At 43.7% G+C, this 27,150-nt stretch overlaps 1 protein-coding gene across 1 annotated transcript in view; it reads right to left on the minus strand.

The window, feature by feature from the left end:
• Window positions 1–1,065: 1,065 nt before the first annotated feature.
• Window positions 1,066–27,150, minus strand: part of APOO (apolipoprotein O) — a 153,032-nt gene continuing 126,947 nt past the window's right edge. Inside the window, exons 8-9 of the mRNA XM_040423651.1 lie at window positions 26,652–26,734; window positions 1,066–1,251 (exon numbers count right to left, since the gene is read on the minus strand). Coding sequence (XP_040279585.1) covers window positions 26,654–26,734 — 81 coding nt within the window. The 3' untranslated portion in view covers window positions 1,066–1,251; window positions 26,652–26,653. The remainder of the gene's footprint in view (window positions 1,252–26,651; window positions 26,735–27,150) is intronic.

Consider the following 27,150-nt stretch of genomic DNA (forward strand, 5'->3'; position numbering starts at 1 on the left):
GATATTGGATCATTTTCCTCAATAAATACAGTAAATGGCCAAGTGTAATATTTTTCACTCACTGGTTTGATTTGTTTATCTTGATCTTTTAATACTTGTGTGAAAATCTGATGTAGTTTTAGGTCAAATGTATGCATAAATATAGTGTTGATCACGAATATTCGAATAGCGAATTTTTATTGCGAATATAGGTACTTTGAAAATTCGTGAATATTTAGAATATAGTGATATAAATTCGTAATTTCGAATATTCGAGATTTTTTTTATTGCAAATTTTTTTTCATGCAAATTTTTCAATTGCCGAGTAAAAACAATGATTCCTCCCCGCTTTCTTGCTTGTGTAATTGGCCCAAAAGCAAGAAGCAGGGAGGAATCATGACTTTAAATGGGAAAAATTATGAATATACTAAAAAACAAATATATAGCAATATATATCGAATATATTTGTTTTTTCGAATATTCGTAATATTCTAAAACAAGAATATATAGCAATATAGTGAATATTCGAAAAAAAACTAATATAGAGCAATTTAGCTAATATAGTGCTATAATCTTCGTCTAATAGTTGTAATTTTTTTCTCATCTGAATATTCGATTGGAAAAAAATGTCAACTATTGAAAAAAAAATTATAGCACTATAATAGCTCAATTGCTCTATATTCATTTTTTTTTCGAATATTCGCTATATATTCTTGTTTTAGAATATTACGAATATTTGAAAAAAACGAATATATTCGATATAGTGCTATGACTCGTTGGCCCACAAGCAAGAATTAGGGAGGAATCATGTTTTTACTCGGCAATTGAAAAATTTGCGATAAAAATATGCATTACGAAAATTTGCATTACCTTGTCGATTTTTCGAGTAAAAAAATCGTAGAATATAACGAATATTCGAATTCGCGAATATTCTACAAAATATTTGCGAAATATTGCGAAATTCGAATATGACCCCCGCCGCTCATCACTACAGAAATATAGAAAATTCAGAATGGTTTATAAACTTATATAATAAAAAAAACTGCTGATATGACAAATGTACTCATTTTAATCAAGAACCCAAACTATTTGCAAATCAAACATGTTTATTAGCTGATGTACACTTTATACAATTTGACTTTGGATGGTAATTGCTTCATGTTGATGGATTTCTTGTTTTACATAGATCCTCAGATGCTTCGGTGCAATTGTGGATTTCCTGAGTTGCACTAGAAACTGTTCCACAACAAAAGTGCAAATCATTTGGAAAATCTGTAAAAGAAGGAATGGCGAAATGAATAGTACACAAAATAAGACTTTACCATAGCTGAATGTAGAGTCAAAAAAGATTGCAGGGGAATAAAAATTTTTGGCATCAAAGCAACAATGGGAAACTTTTAGAAGGGATCTTAAAATTAATTTCCACTTTTAAAACCATGTCCTTTTTAGATACCACGTTCTGTGTTGATAAATGTCTCAATATAGCTTTTAGTGATTGGATCTTTGTTTGTCTGATACAGGAATCAAAAATCCACTGAACAAACATAGTGTTAAAATATATATGTAGCCACCACTATCCAGCATATAGTAGATTACAGCACAATGTTCAGTTCAAGGTATAACAGTATGCAGTACGCTCCTAAGCTCCCTCTAGTGGTGTTTACGGACAGAAATTAATCAGCACAGAATTACTGACCAGTTTAGAGAGAAAAATACAAACAATATTGAGTGCATGATTGGACAATGATGTTACATGGGGACTTCTGGGCCCTGTGATTATTACATATATAGCATAACTTCCAGGAACTGATTTTTCTGGGGCACAAGAACAAAGGTCTGTGGAGCCTGCCTCAGTACAACAGATTGTTGTCACTTCTGGTCCCAAAGCATCAAAAAAGGGCTGACCATTTTCCTGCTCATCAACTTTTCAGTGTGCATGACAGCTTCACTATCTTTAAGTTATATTACACTATATTTTACTATCTGAATTAACATTTAAACAGAGACGATTAGATACATAGCTTTATAAGAGAGATTATTATTATATAAGGGAGATTGGAAACCTTAAAGAGGATCTGTCACCAGATTTCACACTGCAAACATTATTTAACAGATCTCGAGGACCTGATGAGCCTGGTGTACTTATTTGGAAAATCCATGTTGGAAAGGCTGAATAATCCTTTTTTCATATTTTATTACTAAATACTGAGAGAGCACATGAATTCAGAGCATTCATGAGCTCAACTCAATGACCACACACCTAGCCTAACTGACAAGTCCGTGTCAGTGTACCTTCTCTGCTGAAACATCACACTGCTCAGTGCAAGCTGCAGGGGCAGAGATGGAGTTTATCTCATAAATACACTTGAACTCATGAGGCCTCTTACCCTCTAGTTGAACTCATAAAATACTAATTTTTATATCCGGCTTGAAAACCTTCATGAATGATTATACAGTCATTCTGTCATGGACTTTCAGGCTAAATGCACATGATCAGGATTGTGTGTGGATTTTCCACGCGTAAAATCTGCACCGTAGGTCATGTACACTGTATTCTATGAGAATTTGAAATTCTCAATGCACTCGATGCTGATTTTTTCCGTGCGGATTTGTGACCTGCGATGCAGATTTTAAAATCCGCAGTATGTAAATTTATTTTATTTTTCCTGACCTTCATTACCCTTAGTAAAATCTGCATGCAGAAAATCTGCACCAATTGATGTGGATTGACCACACAGATTTGCCTGCGAACAACTGCGGATTTCAGTGCGGATTCTCCGCACATGAATCCTGAACGTGTGCATGTACAGTAGGTGAACCCGATTTTGTGTCAATCTCGCTCTCTTTCTCGGCGAGATTGAGCACCTACGAGCCCCATCGCGGGAGCCAGCGCCGAGCTGGCTTGCCGCGATGGAGACAGAGCCGTCATAGAAGCGACGGGAGATCCGACTTGGATTCCCGCCAATTCTACACGTGTGCGGCGTTTGTTATGAATCCTGAGGGGGAAGTCCCCGCCGGATTTTAAATAAAAATCCGGCATGGGTCCCCCCCTCAGGAGCATACCGGGCCCTTAGGTCTGTTATGGGTTGTAAGGAGAGCCCCCCCTACGCCGAAAAAAACGGCGTAGGGGGTCCCCCTACAATCCATACCAGACCCGTATCCAAAGCACGCTACCCGGCCAGCCAGGAAGGGAGTGGGGACGAGCGAGCGCCCCCCCCCCCTCCTGAGCCGTACCAGGCTGCATGCCCTCAACATGGGGGGGTTGGGTGCTCTGGGGCAGGGGGCGCACTGCGGCCCCCCCACCTCAGAGCACCCTGTCCCCATGTTGATGAGGACAGGGCCCCTTCCCGACAACCCTGGCCGTTGGTTGTCGGGGTATGCGGGCGGGAGGCTTATCGGAATCTGGGAGCCCCCTTTAATAAGGGGGCCCCCAGATACCGGCCCCCCACCCTAAGTGAATGAGTATGGGGTACATCGTACCCCTACCCATTCACCTGCAAGAAAAGTGGTAAAAACACAAATAAACCACACAGTGTATTAAAATATTTTATTTTTCTGCTCCGGAGGCCGCCCCCTGTCTTCTTTATTAGCTCTTTTACCAGGGGGGGCTCTTCTTCTTCCGCTATCCCGACGGGTCTTCTCCGCTATCCGGGGGGTCTTCTCAACTCTCCGGGGTTCTCCTTCTGTCTTCGCCGCTCTCCGTTGTTGACTCGGCGCACCCCGGTTCTTCGTCTCGCTAAATTTTTTTTTAAAATCCGAGATCTCGCGAGACGAAGAACCGGGGTGCGCCGAGTCAACAACGGAGAGCGGCGAAGACAGAAGGAGAACCCCGGAGAGTTGAGAAGACCCCCCGGATAGCGGAGAAGACCCGTCGGGATAGCGGAAGAAGAAGAGCCCCCCCTGGTAAAAGAGCTAATAAAGAAGAAAGGGGGCGGCCTCCGGAGCAGAAAAATAAAATATTTTAATACACTGTGTGGTTTATTTGTGTTTTTACCACTTTTCTTGCAGGTGAATGGGTAGGGGTACGATGTACCCCATACTCATTCACTTAGGGTGGGGGGCCGGTATCTGGGGGCCCCCTTATTAAAGGGGGCTCCCAGATTCCGATAAGCCTCCCGCCCGCATACCCCGACAACCAACGGCCAGGGTTGTCGGGAAGGGGCCCTGTCCTCATCAACATGGGGACAGGGTGCTCTGAGGTGGGGGGGCCGCAGTGCGCCCCCTGCCCCAGAGCACCCAACCCCCCCATGTTGAGGGCATGCAGCCTGGTATGGCTCAGGAGGGGGGGGGGGGGCGCTCGCTCGTCCCCACTCCCTTCCTGGCTTGCCGGGTAGCGTGCTTTGGATACGGGTCTGGTATGGATTGTAGGGGGACCCCCTACGCCGTTTTTTTCGGCGTAGGGGGGGCTCTCCTTACAACCCATAACAGACCTAAGGGCCCGGTATGCTCCTGAGGGGGGGACCCATGCCGGATTTTTATTTAAAATCCGGCGGGGACTTCCCCCTCAGGATTCATAACAAACGCCGCACACGTGTAGAATTGGCGGGAATCCAAGTCGGATCTCCCGTCGCTTCTATGACGCGCTTGCTGGGATGTGCTGTCACTATTCCAGTGAGTGCGAGATCTCGGCACCATGTCGCCGAGTATCAGCGCGACGCTGTCGTGCTAAAAGCACAATATCACAAACACCTACTGTAACCTCAAAAAACACCAGCCGTACCAGGTCTAAGAGATCAATTTGATAAGGTATGCAGTTTGTACATCCTCTTCAAGCATTCTCTGCTATGCATATTACACTTTCAGGGCTCCCAAGCTGTTTTAAGTTCTATTTGATTTGTAGCACATTAGCTGGTAACGTGGTTAAAAAAGAAAATCTGTGCTTGGTAAAACGCTGCACATGAGAAATACAGCCTTTGTCAAGGACTGCTACAGAGATTGTTTGCACTGGCAGCAGAAAACTTTCCAGTCTCATACAAAAATAGCCCCTTAGTGATGTCTAGAGGATCTTCCTGATTTTCCACAGAAGAAAAAGAGGTCACAGAACCTCTTTAAATAATCAGTAAACAAATGATATCTGTTCAGTCCATGCACAACCATTTATAGCTGTAACATTTCTGGTAGCACAAAACAGGACAAATCAATAAGGCACTAGACAGAATGATTTGACAGCCTGGGGACTGAAAAACAATGATAATCGCTAAAACCCACAGACAAAAAAAAAACTGTTGGGTAATAAATACACACACATATATCTAATATATATACACACATTTGCAAAAAAAAGTATGTGAACCCTTTGGAATGATATGGATTTCTGCACAAATTGGCCATAAAATGTGATCTGATCTTCATCTAAGTCACAACAACAGACAATCACAGTCTGCTTAAACTAATAACACACAAAGAATTAAATGTTACCATGTTTTTATTGAACACACCATGTAAACATTCACAGTGCTGGTGGAAAAAGTATGTGAACTAGGGATCGACCGATTATCGGTTTGGCCGATATTATCGGCCGATATTGAGGATTTTGAACGTTATCGGTATCTATTTTGCCGATATACCGATAACGTATTGGGAACACAGAACGCGCTGCTCTCAGCGCGTTCTGTGTTCCCTCCGCAGCACAGGGGAGAAGGAAGCAGTGTCTCCTCCCCCTGTGCTGCTGCTGCCACCAATAACAGAAGAGGGGAGGGGCTGTGGCCGCTGCGCCACCAATGAAGATAAGCCTTTCATTCATTCATATACAGGAGGCGGGAGCTGACTGCAGAATCACACAGCCGGCTCCCGGCCTCTATGAGCGGTAGCTGCGATCCGCGGTAGTTAACTCCCCAGGTGCCGCGGATCGCATGCTACCGCTCATAGAGGTCGGGAGCCGGCTATGTGATTCTGCAGCCAGCTCCCGCCTCCTGTATATGAATGATTGAGAGACTTATCTTCATTGGTGGCGCAGTGCGCCCCCCCCCCCAAGCCCCCCAGTATTAATCATTGGTGGCGCAGTGCGCCCCCCACCCCAATCCCGGCCAATAGTAAAAACATTGGTGGCGCAGTGCGCCCCCCCCCCCCCCAGTATTACTCATTGGTGGCAATGGCCACAGGATCCCCTCTCCCCTGCTCCTCCGATCGGAGCCCCAGCTGTGTAAGCCTGGGGCTCCGATCGGTTACCATGGCAGCCAGGACGCTATTGAAGCCCTGGCTGCTATGTTCAGCTCCATGCTGCTGTGTGCACAAAGCACAGAGCAGCAGGGACAGTGTGAGCTCCTATTCACCCTGATAGAGATCTATAAGGGGGAATAGGACAAGGGTTTTAGTCCCTAAGGGGGCTAAAAGTTAGTAAAAAAAAACCACAAAAATATTAAGTATAAATGAAAAAGACTAAAAAAAAAATACACATTAACAATAAACAAAAAAATACACATTAACAATAAACATTAATTTTCAGCAGATTTGTGTAGGAATTTTTTTTTTTCTCAAAAATGAAAATTCCCAGAATATCGGTATAAATTATCGGCTATCGGCCTGAAAGTTCACAAATTATCGGTATCGGCCCTAAAAAATCAATATCGGTCGATTCCTAATGTGAACCCCTAGACTAATGACATCTCCAAGAGCTAATTGGAGTGAGGTGTCAGCCAACTGGAGTCCAATCAATGAGATGAGATTGGAGGTGTTGGTTACAGCTGCCCTGCCCTATAAAAAACACACACCAGTTCTGGGTTTGCTTTTCACAAGGAGCATTGCCTCATGTGAATGATGCCTCGCACAAAAGAGCTCTCAGAAGACATACGATTAAGAATTGTTGACTTGCATAAAGCTGGAAAGGGTTATAAAAGTATCTCCAAAAGCCTTGCTGTTCATCAGTCCACAGTAAGACAAATTGTCTATAAATGGAGAAAGTTCAGCACTGCTGCTACTCTCCCTAGGAGTGGCCGTCCTGTAAAGATGACTGCAAGAGCACAGCGCAGACTGCTCAATGAGGTGAAGAAGAATCCTATAGTGTCAGCTAAAGACTTACAAAAGTCTCTGGCATATGCTAACATCCCTGTTAGCGAATCTACGATACGTAAAACACTAAACAAGAATGGATTTCATGGGAGGATACCACAGAGGATGCCACTGCTGTCAAAGTTGAGTTGTTTGGAAGAAACACACAATACTATGTGTGGAGAAAAAGAGGCACAGCACACCAACATCAAAACCTCATCCCAACTGTGAAGTATGGTGGTGGGGGCATCATGGTTTGGGGCTGCTTTGCCTTGTCAGGGCCTGGACGGATTGCCATCATCGAAGGAAAAATGAATTCCCAAGTTTATCAAGACATTTTGAAGAAGAACGTAATGCCATCTGTCTACCAGGTGAAGCTTAACAAAAGATGGGTGTTGCGACAGGACAACTACCCAAAGCATAGAAGTAAATTAACAACTGAATGGCTTAAACAGAAGAAAGTACGCCTTCTTGAGTCCTGACCTCAACCCGATTGAGATGCTGTGGCATGACCTCAAGAAAGCGATTCACACCAGACATCCTAAGAATATTGCTGAACTGAAACAGTTCAACTCTTAAGTGCACATCCTGAATTATACCATAATTGGACCAGAAGGGGACCACAGGTAATTACAGACATAGTTAATGCAAACAATGTTTACATTTTTCATCTTACTCTTCCCAGTTTTCCATAACCTCCTGAAATACCCCCACATCCATTCACCCAGCAGGGAACTATTCATCTCTCCCTCCATCCTACATAAAACAGTTCCTTCCCAAACACACACAGATACCTACAGATACCTCATGCCCTCTCCTATTCTCACCTATTAACACTTTTTCTGCTTCTCCTTATTACTGGTGATATCTCTCCAAATCCAGGCCCCCCTAAGCAAATCCCCACTGTCACCCCCATGTCCCACTACAAATCTCCTTCTACAAATTTCTGCTCCTCTGGTTCCTCTTGCAGGAGCATTATGCAATGCACGCTCTGTCTGTAACAAACTGTCCTAAATTCATGAACTTTTCATCTCTCAAAATCTTTCCTTTCTGGGACTCACAGAAACATCGCTGACACCCTTTGACACCTCCTCCCCTGCTGCACTCTCTTATAGTGGATTTCAATTCACTCACAGCCCCCGCCCCGGCTGCAAACATGGTGGAGGAGTTGGTTTTCTCCTATCAGACACCTGCTCCTACAGCCCAACTCCACTGCCACCCTCAATTACGCTCACCTCATTTGAAGTAAACTCTGTTCGAATCTACTCTCCCTCCAACCTTCAAGTAGCCGTCATTTACCGCACCCCAGGCCCAGCCACCATCTTTCTTGACCACTTTAACACCTGGCTACTACACTTTCTTTCTGCCGACATCCCCACTATCATCATGGGTGACTTCAACATCCCTATTGACATCTGCCACTCCGCCACCTCTAAACTCCTATCACTCTCTTCCTCCTTCGGCCTATCACAGTGGTCTTCTACTCCCACCCACAGAGATGGTCACACTCTGGATCTGCTTCGCCTCTCCCCCTATCCGACCACAACCTACTCACCTTCTCTTCATTAGTCTCTTCTGCTGCTCCCCCGGTCCACACACTAGCACACCCCCGCAGGAATTTTGCTTGCTTTCTGACTCTCTTCTCCCACTCTCTACCATCTGTTCCCTCCAAGACCCAGATGCTGATACCACGCTATATAACACCACAATAACTACAGCTCTGGACACTGTTGCCCCCCTCACACACAACAAAACCCGAAAAATTAACAGACAACCCTGGCACACCAACCTGACCAAAAAACTCAGACAAGCTTCCAGGCCTGCTGAGCGGCGATGGAAGAAATCCCATTCTAAAGATCATTTCACCGCATACAAGCAATCCCTCCTGATATTCAAATCCTCACTCGCTGTTGCAAAACAGGCCTTCTTCTCATCTCTCATATCTTCCCTGTCCCACAGCCCTAAACAACTTTTTAACACTTTTAACTCCCTTCTCCATCCCCCAGCGCCCCCATCCTCTCCTCTCTTCTCAGCTGAGGACTTTGCCAAATATTTCAAACAAAAGATAGTTAACATCAGAGAAAGCTTCACTACACAATCCCCCCAGACCCTCTACACAACTGCTCGGTCCTCTTCTCCCAAAATCTGCTTCTCCACCATTACAGAAGAAAAACTTTCCACTCTACTCTCCAGATCTCATCTGACCACCTGTGCACTTGACCCAATCCCATCCCACCTCATCCCTAACCTCACCACAGTGTTTATCCAAGCCCTAACTCATCTCTTCAACCTATCACTAACCTCTGGTGTCTTCCCCTCTGCTTTTAAACATGCTACCAATACACCCATCCTCAAAAAGCCTTCACTTGACCCATCTTCTTTGTCCAGTTATCGCCCCATATCACTTCTTCCGTAGGCCTCAATGCTACTTGGACAACATGTCCATTCTGAACTGTCCTCTCACCTCTTCTCCTGCTCCCTCTTTGACCGCCTACAATCTGGCTTCCGACCCCACCACTCGACTGAGACGGCTCTTACCAAAGTTACCAATGACCTACTAACAGCCAAAACCAAGAAACAATACTCTGTCCTCCTTCACCTTTCCTCTGCCTTCGGCACTGTTGACCACTCCCTTCTGTTGCAAACTCTCTCATCTCTTAGCATCACTGACCTGGCCCTCTCCTGGATCACATCATACCTCACAGACCGGACATTAACGTCTCCCACTCCTGCACCACCTCCTCGTCTCATTCCCTCTCTGTTGGTGTCCCACAAGGCTCTGTCCTAGGACCCCTGCTCTTCTCTATCTACACTTACGGCCTGGGACAGCTCATAGAGTCCCATGGCTTTCAGTATCACTCCTATGCTGATGACACACAAATCTACCTCTCTGGTGCAGACATCACCACCTATCAAGAATCCCACAATGTCTATCTGCTATATCATCCTTCTTCGGCTTTCGCTTTCTAAAACTTAACATGGATAAAACAGAATTCATAATCTTTCCCCCATCTTGCTCACCCCCCCCCCCCCCCAACACATCTATCACAATCAATGGCTGCACACTCTCCCCGGTCAACCAAGTCCGCTGCCTTGGAGTGACCTTGGATTCTGCCCTTTCCTTCCGACCACACATCCAAGCCCTTTCCACCACCTGCCGCCTCCAACCTCAAAAACATCTCCCGCATCCGTGCTTTCCTTAACTTTGAATCTGTGAAAATGCTTGTACATGCCCTCATCATCTCCCGCCTAGACTACTGCAACACTCACCTCTGTGGCTTCCATCTAGCACTCTCGCACCCCTCCAATCTATCCTCAACTCTGCTGCACGACTAATCCACCTCTCACTCTATTACTCCTCTGCCTCTCCCCTCTGCCAATCCCTTCACTGGCTCCTCATTGCCCAGCGAATTCACTTCAAAGTACTAACAAATACATACAAGGCCGTCCATAACCTGTCCCCTCCCTACATCTCTGAGCTACTTTCCCGATACATCCCCACACGCACTCTTCGATCCTCACAAGACCTCCTTCTCTTCTCTCCTCTTATCGCCTCTCCCCACAATCGACTCCAAGATTTCTCCCGTGCATCCTCCATACTTTCGAACTCGCTACCCGAGCATATCAGACTCTCACCTACAGTGGAATCATTCAAAAGAAACCTGAAAACCCACCTCTTCAGACAAGCCTACAACCATTGACCCTGCTGCCTCTATACCGCCATGACCAACTTCACCCGCACCTACTGTGTCCTTCTCCCATACCATGTAGATTGTAAGCCCTCACGGGCAGAGCCCTCTCTCCTTCTGTACCAGTTTGTAACTTGTCTTCTTTATGATTAGTGCAATTGTCTGCATTATGTATGTATACCTCCTCTCATATGTACAGCGCTATGGAATGAATGGCGCTTTAATAATAAATAATAATAATAATAATGGTGTATTCAATAAAAACATGGTAACATTTAATTCTTTGTGTGTTATTAGTTTAAGCAGACTGTGATTGTCTATTGTTGTGACTTAGACGAAGATCAGATTTGTGCAGATATCCATATCATTCCAAAGGGTTCACATACTTTTTCTTGCAACTGTGTATATATATATATATATATATATATATATATATATATATATATAGTACAAAAAAGAGCAGCACTCCAACACAGGATAAAATGAAATACAAAAAGTTTATTCACCCATGGTGTAGCGACGTTTCGGCTGCACAATTGAGTCTTTCTCACTTGAGAAAGGCTCAATTGTGGAGCCGAAACGTCGCTACACCATAGGTGAATAAACTTTTTGTATTTCATTTTATCCTGTGTTGGAGTGCTGCTCTTTTTTGTACATTATATTTCGGGTAAGCTTTATTCCCTTGAGCGTGCACCCGGCTATTTAAAATCTTGATCGGTGCTGCCTCCCATTTTGTCTTTATTATATATATATATATATATATATATATATATACACACATATATATATATATATACACACTGCTCAAAAAAATAAAGGGAACACTTAAACAACACAATGTAACTCCAAGTCAATCACACTTCTGTGAAATCAAACTGTCCACTTAGGAAGCAACACTGAGTGACAATCAATTTCACATGCTGTTGTGCAAATGGGATAGACAACAGGTGGAAATTATAGGCAATTAGCAAGACACCCCCAATAAAGGAGTGGTTCTGCAGGTGGTGACGACAGACCACTTCTCAGTTCCTATGCTTCCTGGCTGATGTTTTGGTCACTTTTCAATGCTGGCGGTGCTTTCACTCTAGTGGTAGCATGAGACGGAGTCTACAACCCACACAAGTGGCTCAGGTAGTGCAGCTTATCCAGGATGGCACATCAATGCGAGCTGTGACAAGAAGGTTTGCTATGTATGTCAGCGTAGTGTCCAGAGCATGGAGGCGCTACCAGGAGAAAGGCCAGTACATCAGGAGACGTGGAGGAGGCCGTAGGAGGGCAACAACCCAGCAGCAGGACCGCTACCTCCGCCTTTGTGCAAGGAGGAACAGGAGGAGCACTGCCAGAGCCCTGCAAAATGACCTCCAGCAGGCCACAAATGTGCATGTGTCTGCTCAAACGGTCAGAAACAGACTCCATGAGGGTGATATGAGGGCCCGACGTCCACAGGTGGGGGTTGTGCTTACAGCCCAACACCGTGCAGGACGTTTGCCATTTGCCAGAGAACACCAAGATTGGCAAATTCGCCACTGGCGCCCTGTGCTCTTCACAGATGAAAGCAGGTTCACACTGAGCACATGTGACAGACGTGACAGAGTCTGGAGATGCCGTGGAGAACGTTCTGCTGCCTGCAACATCCTCCAGCATGACCGGTTTGGCATTGGTTCAGTAATGGTATGGTGTGGCATTTCTTTGGAGGGCCGCACAGCCCTCCATGTGCTCGCCAGAGGTAGCCTGACTGCCATTAGGTACCGAGATGAGATCCTCAGACCCCTTGTGAGACCATATGCTGGTGCGGTTAGCCCTGGGTTCATCCTAATGCAAGACAATGCTAGTCCTCATGTGGCTGGAGTGTGTGAGCAGTTCCTGCAAGACGAAGGCATTGATGCTATGGACTGGCCCGGCCGTTCCCCAGACCTGAATCCAATTGAGCACATCTGGGACATCATGTCTCGCTCTATCCACCAACGTCACATTGCACCACAGACTGTCCAGGAGTTGGCAGATGCTTTAGTCCAGGTCTGGGAGGAGATCCCTCAGGAGACCGTCCGCCACCTCATCAGGAGCATGCACAGGCGTTGTAGGGAGGCCATACAGGCATATGGAGGCCACACACACTGCTGAGCCTCATTTTGACTTGTTTTAAGGACATTACATCAAAGTTGGATCAGCCTGTAGTGTGTTTTTCCACTTTAATTTTGAGTGTGACTCCAAATCCAGACCTCTATGGGTTGAAAAATTTGATTTCCATTTTTTTTTTTTGTGTGATCTTGTTGTCAGCACATTCAACTATGTAAAGAACGAAGTATTTCAGAAGAATATTTAATTAATTCTAGGATGTGTTATTTTTGTGTTCCCTTTATTTTTTTGAGCAGTGTATATATATATATATATATATATATATATATATACACACACACACAGTCAGGTCCATAAATATTGGGACATCGACACAATTCAAATTTTTTTTTGCTCTATACACCACCACAATGGATTTGAAATGAAACAAACAAGATGTGCTTTAACTGCAGACTGTCAGCTTTAATTTGAGGGTATTTACATCCAAATCAGGTGAACGGTGTAGGAATTACAACAGTTTGAATATGTGCCTCCCACTTGTTAAGGAACCAAAAGTAATGGGACAGAATAATAATCATAAATCAAACTTTCACTTTTTAATACTTGGTTGCAAATCCTTTGCAGTCAATTACAGCCTGAAGTCTGGAACGCATAGACATCACCAGACGCTGGGTTTCATCCTTGGTGATGCTCTGCCAGGCCTCTACTGCAACTGTCTTTAGTTCCTGCTTGTTCTTGGGGCATTTTCCCTTCAGTTTTGTCTTCAGCAAGTGAAAAGGATGCTCAATCGGATTCAGGTCAGGTGATGGACTTGGCCATTGCATAACATTCCACTTCTTTCCCTTAAAAACTCTTTGGTGGCTTTTGCAGTATGCTCTGGGTCATTGTCCATCTGCACTGTGAAATGAGTTCTGAAGCATTTGGCTGAATATGAGCAGATAATATTGACCGAAACACTTCAGAATTCATCCTGCTGCTTTTGTCAGCAGTCCCATCATCAATAAATACAAGAGAACCAGTTCCATTGGCAGCCATACATGCCCACACCATGACACTACCACCACCATGCTTCACTGATGAGGTGGTATGCTTAGGATCATGAGCAGTGCCTTTCCTTCTCCATACTCTTTTCTTCCCATCACTCTGGTACAAGTTGATCTTGATCTCATCTGTCCATAGGATGTTGTTCCAGAACTGTGAAGGCTTTTTTAGATGTCATTTGGCAAACTCTAATCTGGCCTTCCTGTTTTTGAGGCTCACCAATGGTTTACATCTTGTGGTGAACCCTCTGTATTCACTCTGGTGAAGTCTTCTCTTGATTGTTGACTTTGACACACATACACCTACCTCCTGGAGAGTGTTCTTGATCTGGCCAACTGTTGTGAAGGGTGTTTTCTTCACCAAGGAAAGAATTCTTCGGTCATCCACCACAGTTGTTTTCTGTGGTCTTCCGGGTCTTTTGGTGTTGCTGAGCTCACCGTTGCGTTCCTTCTTTTTAAGAATGTTCCAAACAGTTGTTTTGGCCACACCTAATGTTTTTGCTATCTCTCTGATGGGTTTGTTGGGTTTTTTCAGCCTAATGATGGCTTGCTTCACTGATGGTGACAGCTCTTTGGATCTCATCTTGAGAGTTGACAGCAACAGATTCCAAATGCAAATAGCTCACTTGAAATGAACTCTGGACCTTTTATCTGCTCATTGTAATTGGGATAATGAGGGAATAACACACACCTGGCCATGGAACAGCTGAGAAGCCAATTGTCCCATTACTTTTGGTCCCTTAACAAGTGGGAGGCACATATGCAAACTGTTGTAATTCCTACACCGTTCACCTGATTTCGATGTAAATACCCTTAAATTAAAGCTGACAGTCTGCAGGTAAAGCACATCTTGTTCGTTTTATTTAAAATCCATTGTGGTGGTGTATGGAGCCAAAAATGTTAGAATTGTGTCCATGTCCCAATATTTATGGACCTGCTGTATGTATATATATATATCTCGGGCAGCGCAGCGATGCTGCCTGTGCCTGAGATAACCAATAAGAAAGCACCTTACAGCAAGGAGCTTTGTTACTGGTTGGTTTGAGTGGGCTGCTGGATATTGTGTGGCTCCCAAAAGTTGCTGTATCAGGAGAGTAGGGGGAGAGTTGCAACATGGAGTGGAGCTGAAGAGGAGTGGACTTCCAGAGTGGTGGACAACTACAGCCGAGCCTAGGCATCCAGTTTGACGTGCACTACAAGGTGACAGCACAGCAATGTATCGATGTGTGTAATGCATGTAGTGCAGTGTGTGATTATATACACTACACTATATACTGTACATCACATACTGCACTACATATATCACATACTGCACTACATACTGTACATCACACACTAAACTACATACATCAGATACTGCACTACATACTGTACATCACATACTGCACTACATACTGTACATCACACACACTGCACTACATACTGTACATCACATACTAAACTACATACATCAGATACTGCACTACATACTGTACATCACATACTGCACTACATACTGTACATCACACACACTGCACTACATACTGTACATCACATACTGCACTACATATATCACATACTGCATTACATACTGTACATCACACACTGCACTACATACTGTACATCACATACTGCACTACATATATCACATACTGCACTACATACTGTACATCACACACACTGCACTACATACTATACATCACATACTGCATTACATACTGTACATCACACACTGCACTACATACTGTACATCACATACTGCACTACATATATCACATACTGCACTACATACTGTACATCACATACTGCACTACATATATCACATACTGCACTACATACTGTACATCACATACTGCACTACATATATCACATACTGCACTACATACTGTACATCACACACTGCTCTACATACTGTACATCATACACTGCACTACATAACATACTGCACTACATACTGTACATCACACACTGCACTAGATACTGTACATCGAGCACTGCATACATCACACACTGCACTACATACTGTACATCACACTGCACTACATACTGTACATCACACTGCACTACATACTGTACATCACACACTGCACACATCACATACTGCACATCACACACTGCACTAGATACTGTACATCGCACACTGCATACACACATCACACATTGTACATCACACACTGCATTACATACATTACACAATGCACTACATACATCACTAATTTATCATCACTAATTTATTTAGTGCAGTGTGTGATGTATGTAGTGCAATGTGTGATGATCATATACACTGCACTACATACTGTACATCACACATTGCACAATATACATCACATACTGCACTACCTACTGTACATCACGTGCTGCACTACATTCTGTACATCACATACTGCACGACATACTGTACATCACACACTGCACTACATACATTACACACTGCACTGCATACATCACACATTTATGTAGTGCAGTGTGTGATGTATGTAGTGCAGTGAATACTCAGCTAGATATTCTAGCCAAGTGGTAAAGTACAAGGATGATCCACTATATTGAACTGTACTTTATCACTTGGCTATAATTGCCTGATGTTTAGACCAGTAATGGTCCCCTGCATACCCAGCTCTTAGGGCGCATTAACACCACCATTATTTATCTCTGTTGTTTTGCTCTGTCAGATGAGCAGAACAAAGAACATAATGGAAGTGTTGGATAGGCACGTAAGGGTTGGTACACATCACGTTTTTGTCATATAAAAACCGCATATATTAACGGATGCCTCAGACAGCTGCCATACTGTGGCATCCGTCACCATCGTAAAAAACCCATATATGATAATGTATATATTTATTTTTTGCAGGACTCTGCAGGATGGGAAAACATAGTGTACCCTGTTTTTCCCATCTTGCAAAGTCCAGCAAAAAAAAAAAAAAAAAGTATACTTTTTTTGTGCAATGAAACTCTATGGTGATGGATGACACAGTATGGTATCTGTCTAAGGCATCCATTAAAGCAGTGATGGCTAACCTTGGCACTCCAGCTGTGGTAAAACTACAACTCCCAAGATGCCCCCCTTCCTTGGCTGCTCTCAGAACTCTATAGAAATAAATGGAGCATGCTGGGAGTTGTAGTTTCACCACAGCTGGAGTGCCAAGGTTAGCCATCACTGCATTAAAGTATACGTTTTTTCATGTACATTAAATGTATGACAAAAACGTTATGTGAACCCAGCCTAACTGACAGGAACAGAGCTGAACAGACTCCAAAGACTATGATGGAGTCTGTTCAGTTTGTGTTTGGAATCCTGTCTTTTTACTGAACAAAAAAGTTCTGCATGTGAGGATTTTTTGTCTGGTCTTTTTGACAGAATATACGGCTTACGTACTATGTATTTGAATTACTGCAACTTTCATACTCCTCCTCCGCTAAAAATACTCTTCAAAAATGGTAAGAGCAGTATTTTACTCTTCCAGAAAAAATGTAGCGCAACCTCTCTATAACATACAAAAGAGAATAAATCAGCACCTCCAAAATATATATATATCAAAAAGGGGTGCACGCTACCTTGGCTGCAACAAAATGTGTAGAACTACAAGTAGCAGCACACTGCTTAATGCACAAAGACACAGGTGAATGGTAAATACAGCATGAAAGTGTAAACTGCATTACTATTATACTTACTGTAAGAAAAGTAGAAGCTTTTTTGATCATGAATATGTTGGACCCATCTACCAGCGACAAGGTGGTATACAGGTGAAACTTGAAAAATAATATCGTGCAAAATTTATTTTATTTCAGTAATGCAAAGCGACATGTTTCAAGTCTTTATTTGTTGTAACTTGGATGATTATGGCTTACAGTTTATGAAAACCCCAAATCCACAGTCTCAGGAAATGAGAATATTACATGAAATCAATAAAAAAAGGATGTTAAATAGAAAAATTTAGGACCTCTGAAAAGTATAATCATGCATATGTACTCAGTACTTGGTTTGGGCTCCTTTTGCATCAATTACTGCCTCAATGCGGCGTGGCATGGATGCTATCAGCCTATTGCACTGCTGAGGTGTTATGGAAGACCAGGATGCTTCAATAGCAGACTTCAGCTCTTCTGCGTTGTTCGGTCTCATGACTCTCATCTTTCTCTTGGCAATGGGGTTCAGGTCAGGCGAGTTTGCTGGCCAATCAAGCAAAGTAATTCCATGGTCATTGAACCAGGTTTTGGTACTTTTGGCAGTGTGGGCAGGTGCCAAGTCCTACTGGAAAATGAAGTCACCATCTCCATAAAGCTCCTCTGCGGAAGGAAGCATGAAGTGCTCCAAAATCTCCTGGTAGACGGCTGCGTTGACTCTGGACCTAATGAAGCACAGTGGATCAACACCAGCAGATGACATGGCTCCCCAAATCAACATAGACTGTGGAAACTTCACACTGGACTTCAAGCATCTTGCATTGTGTGCCTCTCCATTCTTCCTCCAGACTCTAGGTCCTTGGTTTCCAAATGAGATGCAAAAGTTGCTCTCATCGGAAAAGAGAACTTTGGACCACTGAGCAACAGACCAGTTCTTTTTTTCTTTAGCCTAGGTAAGATGCTTCTGACGTTGTTTGTTGTTCAGGAGAGGCTTGACAAGAGGAATAAGACATTTGAAGCCCATGTCCATGATTCGTCTGTGTGGTGGCGGCTCTTGATGCACTAACTCCAGCCTCAGTCCTTGTGAAAGTCTCCAACACTTTTGAATGGCCCTTTCCGGACAATCCTCTCCAGGCTGCGGTCATCCCTGCTGCTTGTGCACCTTTTTCTTCCACACTTGTCCCTTCCAAATAACTTTCTATTAATGTGCTTTGATACAGCACTTTGGGAACATCCAACTTCTTTTGCAATTACCTTTTGAGGCTTTCCCTCCTTATGGATGTGTCCGTGATGGTTTTCTGCACAACTGTCAGGTCAGCAGTCTTTCCCATGATTGTGATTCCTACTGTACCAGACTGAGAGACAATTTAAAGGCTCAGGAATCCTTTGCAGGTAATTTGGATTAATTAGCTGACTAGAGTGTGAGCCTAGAATATTGAACCTTTTCACAATATTCTAATTTTCTGAGATTGTGAATTTGGGGTTTTCATAAGCTATAATCATCCAAATTCTAACAAATAAAGGCTTGAAATATGTTGCTTTGTATGTAATGAGTCTACCTCATACAGTGAGGAACAGAAGTATTTGAACACCCTGCAATTTTGCAAGTTCTCCCACTTAGAAATCATGGAGGGGTCTGAAATCAACATTGTAGGTGCATTCCCACTCAGAGACAGAATAAAAAAAAATAATTCAGGAAATCACATTGTATGATTTTTAAAGAATTTATTTGCCTTGCACTGCTGAACATACAGTGGAGGAAATAATTATTTGACCCCTCACTGATTTTGTAAGTTTGTCCAATGACAAAGAAATGAAAAGTCTCAGAACAGTATCATTTCAATGGTAGGTTTATTGTAACAGTGGCAGATAGCACATCAAAAGGAAAATCGAAAAAATAACTTTAAATAAAAGATAGCAACTGATTTGCATTTCATTGAGTGAAATAAGTATTTGAACCCCTACCAACCATTAAGAGTTCTGGCTCCCACAGAGTGGTTAGACACTTCTACTCAATTAGTCACCCTCATTAAGGACACCTGTCTTAACTAGTCACCTGTATAAAAGACACCTGTCCACAGAATCAATCAATCAAGCAGACTCCAAACTCTCCAACATGGGAAAGACCAAAGAGCTGTCCAAGGATGTCAGAGACAAAATTGTAGACCTGCACAAGGCTGGAATGGGCTACAAAACCATTAGCAAGAAGCTGGGAGAGAAGGTGACAACTGTTGGTGCGATTGTTCGAAAATGGAAGGAGCACAAAATGACCATCAATCGACCTCGCTCTGGGGCTCCACGCAAGATCTCACCTCGTGGGGTGTCAATGGTTCTGAGAAAGGTGAAAAAGCATCCTAGAACTACACGGGAGGAGTTAGTTAATGACCTCAAATTAGCAGGGACCACAGTCACCAAGAAAACCATTGGAAACACATTACACCGCAATGGATTAAAATCCTGCAGGGCTCGCAAGGTCCCCCTGGTCAGGAAGGCACATGTGCAGGCCCGTCTGAAGTTTGCCACTGAACACCTGAATGATTCAGAGAGTGACTGGGAGAAGGTGCTGTGGTCTGATGAGACCAAAATAGAGCTCTTTGGCATTAACTCAACTCGCTGTGTTTGGAGGAAGAAAAATGCTGCCTATGACCCCCAAAACACCGTCCCCACCGTCAAGCATGGGGGTGGAAACATTTTGCTTTGGGGGTGTTTTTCTGCTAAGGGCACAGGACAACTTATTCGCATAAACGGGAAAATGGACGGAGCCATGTATCGTGAAATCCTGAGCGACAACCTCCTTCCCTCTGCCAGGAAACTGAAAATGGGTCGTGGATGGGTGTTCCAGCACGACAATGACCCAAAAAATACAGCAAAGGCAACAAAGGAGTGGCTCAAGAAGAAGCACATTAAGGTCATGGAGTGGCCTAGTCAGTCTCCGGACCTTAATCCAATCGAAAACCTATGGAGGGAGCTCAAGCTCAGAGTTGCACAGAGACAGCCTCGAAACCTTAGGGATTTAGAGATGATCTGCAAAGAGGAGTGGACCAACATTCCTCCTAAAATGTGCGCAAACTTGGTCATCAATTACAAGAAACGTTTGACCTCTGTGCTTGCAAACAAGGGTTTTTCCACCAAGTATTAAGTCTTTTTTTGTTAGAGGGTTCAAATACTTATTTCACTCAATGAAATGCAAATCAGTTGCTATCTTTTATTTAAAGTTATTTTTTCGATTTTCCTTTTGATGTGCTATCTGCCACTGTTACAATAAACCTACCATTGAAATGATACTGTTCTGAGACTTTTCATTTCTTTGTCATTGGACAAACTTACAAAATCAGTGAGGGGTCAAATAATTATTTCCTCCACTGTAAGTATTTGAACAACTGAGAAAATCAGTGTTAATATTTGGTACAGAAGCCTTTGCTTGCAATTACAAACGTTTCCTGTAGTTCTTGACCAGGTTTGCACACACTGCAACAGGGATTTTGGCCCACTCCTCTACACAAATCTTCTCTAGATCTGTCAGGTTTCGAGGCTGTCGCTGAGCAACATGGAGTTTCAGCTCCCGCCAAAGACGTTCTATTGGATTTAGGTCTGGAGACTGGCTAGGCCACTCCAGAACCTTGATATGGTTCTTACGGAGCCACTCCTTGGTTATATTGGCTGTGTGCTTCGGGTCGTTGTCATGTTGGAAGACCCAGCCACGACCCATCTTCAATGCTCTGACTGAGGGAAGGAGGTTGTTGCTCAAAATCTCACAATAAATGGCCCCATTTATGCTCTCCTTAGTACAGTGTAGAAAGGAAAGAAGGCCACAGCAGCATGTCCAGCAATTCTTCTTTATTGGTTGATAACTTCACAGCATAGCATAAAAACAATGGCAACGTTTCGGCTAAAAGTAGCCTTTGTCAAGCATATGTTACAACTAAAAGAACCAGCATATAAATCTAAAATACTGGTACCTCCCACAATCATGGTAATCCAATCAACAGTAATATTAAGTGACACACCTACATAACATCAAATCACAATGCTGCTAAATCACACTAGTCAGCTGATTCAAATAAGTATCTGTTGATACAACATGTTCACCTGTATGAAGTGATCGCGTGTAGACATCCGCATGGTGGCTGGCGTCCCAATGTAGAGGGTGCGCATGTCCATAAGCGTCATCAGAGAGCGGCCGATTCGCATCGCGACGTCGCGCCCACCTATGACGTAACCATCAGCATGGTGGCTGGCGTCCCAATGTTAAAGGTGCGCATGTCCATGAGCGTCATCAGAGGGCGGCCGACTCGCGTCACAACGCATAACAAAGAAGGCAGCGTGGTTACCAATAGAATACGTCCGCACCGCTGACGTAAGCAAACAACGTGCAGGACATGTGTTTAGAGAAACACAACCACATAGCCAGAATATATTGTGTAGCGTGATTTTGTTTATAATAGAAAACCACCATGTCGATGTATAGGCGCGATCCCCACACCGGCGATCTCAATCAAATCACATCAAAATTAACATGGGTACAAAAAATGACATATGGCATCATCTATGAAAAATCCCCATGTTAAAAAAACACTCATTTAAATAAGTGACTAAATAGGTGTATAACAACTGTCATGCCATTACTCAATGTGGTCTATTTAAATTATTATAAGGAACATAAAAACAATGTGATAATACAGATATTCTGTCTCTCAGAGTGGGAATGCACCTACAATGTGAATTTCAGACCCCTCCATGATTTGGGAGTGGGAGAACTTGCAAAATCGCAGGGTGTTCAAATACTTCTGTTCTTAACTGTATATTAGTTTCACCTTTTAAGTTGCATTACTGAAATAAATGAACATTTTGCACAATATTCAAATTTTTTGAGTTTCACCTGTATGTATATACAGGTGAAACTCGAAAAATTTGAATATCGTGCAAAAGTCCATTTATTTCAGTAATGCAAATTAAACGGAATTGCATTAATGCAGCTGAAAATTAGAATTTTGTGAAAAGGTTTAATATTCTAGGCTCAAAGTATCACACTAGAGTCAGCTAAAAATTCCATATGCCATGAGAAAAGGGTACCTCAAAATTGTGACTTTGCGGTTTCATAAGCTGTAAGCCATAATCATCCAAATTATAACAAATAAAAGGCTGGAAATATCTCGCTTTGCATGTAATGAGTCCATCTCATGTTAGTTTCACCTTTTAAGTTGGATTACTGAAATGAATGAACTTTGCACAATATTCAAATTTTTTGAGTTTCATATATATATATATATATATATATATATATATATATATATATATACACAGTACAGACCAAAAGTTTGGACACACCTTCACATTCAAAGAGTTTTCTTTATTTTCATGACTATGAAGGCATCAAAACTATGAATTAACACATGTGGAATTATATACATAACAAACAAGTGTGAAACAACTGAAAATATGTCATATTCTAGGTTCTTCAAAGTAGCCACCTTTTGCTTTGATTACTGCTTTGCACACTCTTGTCATTCTCTTGATGAGCTTCAAGAGGTAGTCCCCTGAAATGGTCTTCTAACAGTCTTTCCAAGGAGTTCCCAGAGATGCTTAGCACTTGTTGGCCCTTTTGCCTTCACTCTGCGGTCCAGCTCACCCCAAACCATCTCGATTGGGTTCAGGTCCAGTGACTGTGGAGGCCAGGTCATCTGGCGCAGCACCCCATCACTCTCCTTCATGGTCAAATAGCCCTTACTTTCAAAGTTTTCCCAATTTTTCGGCTGACTGACTGACCTTCATTTCTTAAAGTAATGATGGCCACTCGTTTTTCTTTACTTAGCTGCTTTTTTCTTGCCATAATACAAATTCTAACAGTCTATTCAGTAGGACTATCAGCTGTGTATCCACCTGACTTCTCCTCAACGCCACTGATGGTCCCAACCACATTTATAAGGCAAGAAATCCCACTTATTAAACCTGACAGGGCACACCTGTGAAGTGAAAACCATTTCAGGGGACTACCTCTTGAAGCTCATCAAGAGAATGCCAAGAGTGTGCAAAGCAGTAATCAAAGCAAAAGGTGGCTACTTTGAAGAACCTAGAATATTACATATTTTCAGTTGTTTCACACTTGTTTGTTATGTATATAATTCCACATGTGTAAATTCATAGTTTTGATGCCTTCAGTGTGAATCTACAATTTTCATAGTCATGAAAATAAAGAAAACTCTTTGAATGAGAAGGAGTGTCCAAACTTTTGGTCTGTACTGCATATACAGATTAGCTTAAGGACCCGGCTTCGCACGGGTATATTTCATCTATTTTATTTCATGTATCTGTGTGTCGTTAAAAGATATCGACAGTATCCACTATAACAGTGACATCTACAGTACCCAGCTCCCTTAACAGTGACCTCCACAGACCCCACCCCTTAGGCTACTTTCACATTAGCGTTTTTCTTTTCCGGCATAGAGTTCCGTCACAGGATCTCTATACCGGAAAAGAACTGATAAGGCATATCCTCATGCATTCTGAATGGAAAGTAATCCGTTCACGATGCATCAGGATGTCTTCAGTTCAGTCATTTTGACTGATCAGGCAAAAGAGAAAACCATAGCATGCTACGGTATTATCTCAGGCGAAAGAAACTGAAGACTTGCCTGAATGCCGGATCCAGCATTTTTCCCCATAGGAATGTATTAGTGCCGGATCCGGCATTCAAAATACCAGAATGCCGGATCCGTCCTTCCGGTCTGTGCATGCGCAGACCTTTAAAAATGAGAAAAAAATAAATACTGGATCTGTTTTGCCTGATGACACCGGAAAAACGGATCCGGTATTGCAATGCATTTTTCTGACTGATCAGGCATTTTTCAGACTAATCAGGATCCTGATCAGTCAGAAAAATGCCAGACTGATCAGGATCCTGATCAGTCAGAAAAATGCCTGATCGGTCAGAAAAAATGACATGCGTTTGCATAAAGTTTGCCTGATCAGGCAGGCAGTTCAGGCAACGGAACTGCCTGCCGGAATCAAACGCAAGTGTGAAAGTACCCTTAACACTGACCCCCCACAGTGCCCCATCTCCTTAAAATGGGACCTCCACAGCAGCCCCTTTAACAGTGAGTTCCACAGTACCCCACCCCCTTGACAGTGACATCCACAGGGGCCCGGCCCTTAACAGTGACCTCTACAGCACCCACCCCTTAACACTGACCATAGGTTATAGTCCCCTTAACTGTGTCCTCCACCATTCCCGACCCCCTTAACAGAGACCTCCACAGCGACTGCACCTTTAACAGTGACTGCCACAGTACCCTGCTCCCTTAACTGTGACTTCCACTGTACCCTGCTCCCTTAACAGTGACCTCACAGTACCCCTGTCATGCCCTGCTCAGGTTATGTGCGGAGGTCTGCCAGGTTAGCAGCACGTGTGTAGTTTTTTGTTTTTGTTTTGGAGTTGAGCTGTATCCGCCTCTTTTCAGGTGCTCTGGGTGGGGTCGTTTGTAGGAGTTTAAATAACGCCTCTTCCCAGTGTCCTGTGCGGGTTATAGCTTCTATCTTGCTCTGTGGAAGGAAGGAAGGAAGGAAGGAAGGATTTGCCATTTCTGCTCTGTGACCAGATAAGTTGGTTTTGGTTTTCTTTTGTGTGTTCTGTCTAGGCTGTAAGGGAGACGCCTGCCTCCTCCAGGTCCTGAGCAAGCAGGCTGTCTCTTTTCCCCTGTCACCATCTTAGGGATTTTAGGGTATCTTCAGCCTTAGGCATGGGGGCACGTTTATTCCCACCTTCAGGGTCTGAACGTGGGCACAGTAGTCTAGGGAGAGCTGGTAGGGATTTGTAAGGAGGTGACCTTTATCCCCAGCTTCTGGCCTAGACACTTGTTTGTGGTTTTCTGTGGTATCTTGTATCCTGTCCAGCGTGACAACCCCTCTGCCTTAACAGTGACCTCACAGTACCCTGCTGCCCCTTTAATAGTGGCCTCCACAGTCCCCTCCTCCCTTAATAGTGACCTTCACAGTGCCCGCCCCTTTAACAGTGACCTCCACAGCGGCCTGTCCCCTTAACAGTAACATCCACAGCGCCCTCCCTTTAACAGTGACCTCCACAGCGGCTGCCCCTTTATTAGTGACCTCCACAGTACCCCGTCTCCTTAACAGTGATTTCCACAATATCCAGTCCCCTTAACAATGACCTCCACAGAGCTCTGTTCCCTTAAAATGTTACCTCTACAATATGCCGTCCCCTTAACAGTGACCTCTACAGCACCCCACCCCTTAACACTGACCTCCATAGCGGACTGTCCCGTTAACTGTGACCTCCACCTTCCCTGACACCTTAACAGAGACCTCCACAGCGCCCGCCCCTTTCACAGTGATCTCCACAGCATCCTGCCTGCTTAACAGTGACCTCCACAGTGGCCAGCCCCTTTAACAGTGAACTCCACAGCAGCCGCCCCTTCATTAGTGATTTCCACAACACCCTGCCCCCTTAACAGTGGCCTCTACAGCAATCTGCCCGTTAACACTGACCTCCATAGTGGACCGTCCCCTTAACTGTGACGTCCACAGCAGCCTGCCCCTAGGGTGGCCAGAGGTCTGGTTTTAGGGCGGACAGTCTGGCTTTCAGACTCCCTGTGCTCCGTCCGGGGCAGGGCATGGACGGACACAGGGATGTCCTTTTGAACAGCTCACTCGGACAGCAGCACTGTGCTCTCTGAGAGTGAACTGCAGGGAGAAAGTCATCCTCCCTCCCACCCCTGAAGCTGACAGAAGTTGATTTTTACCTTCATTTTTTCAATCCCCGGCGGCTGTGGAGTGGGTGTGGCCTAAGCGGATAGGGGGCGTGGCTTAGTGGGACCGGGGTGGGGTTTTTAAGTCCATCTTTTGAGGGTGGCCTGAATGGCCACCCTACCTGCCCCTGAACTGTGACCTCCACAGCACTCTGCTCCCTTAACAGTGTCATCCACAGCGCACTGTCCCTTTAAAGCTGACCTACAGCAGTGAAGAAAAATGGCTCGGTTGTTATCGAAACCTGGTTTAAAACTGTGTGTATGTGGAGACTAAGGGTCTGCAAGCTTCTATTGGCTGATAAGGGTCACGTGACCAGGCTTCTATTGGCAATTGCAACGGTATGTGCTAGAGAGCTGAGACCCGGTCTAAAACCTTCCTGGACACCTGATGTACCTGTGTGCCAAATTTCGTGATTGTAAATGCGACGGTGAAGATTACTTTAGCAGACATACATACATACATACATACGTACATACACTCAGCTTTATATATATATATATATATATATAAAACTCACCTTTACTTGGAGCTTTTAGTCTCTGGCTGTGTTCTGTCAGATGGTGATGGATCACTGCTTACGGCTTGGTCTGAACTCGCAGGCTTTAAAAGAAGAAAAATTACTTTTATTTTCTCTGAAAATTTGAATACTGAAAATGTTATTTTACACTAGGCCTCAACTGTGGCCATTGTGTTCTTCTCTCAATGTGACATTTCCATTATACTTATGAATCTGAAATAACATGAAAATCCAATCACAAAGTAATAGCAGTTCTGCTTTTTCACATCCTAAGACAATTCATATTTCATTTAGCTGAACTTTACACAAAATATTTTCTGCAGCAATAATCATCCTACAAACTATTTCAAAAGAAAAGAAGCATTTATGGCATATCCACAGAATGTAAAGTGGTCGCGCCAGAGCTTGACTCTTGAGTGATTGGGGCCACCTCTCCATTAAAGTCTATGCAGATTATGGCATTTTTCAGAGGTAGAACTTGTTAGGTATTTATGGCACA

The sequence above is a fragment of the Bufo bufo genome, chromosome 3, assembly GCF_905171765.1.
Source record: "Bufo bufo chromosome 3, aBufBuf1.1, whole genome shotgun sequence".
NCBI lineage: Eukaryota > Metazoa > Chordata > Amphibia > Anura > Bufonidae > Bufo > Bufo bufo.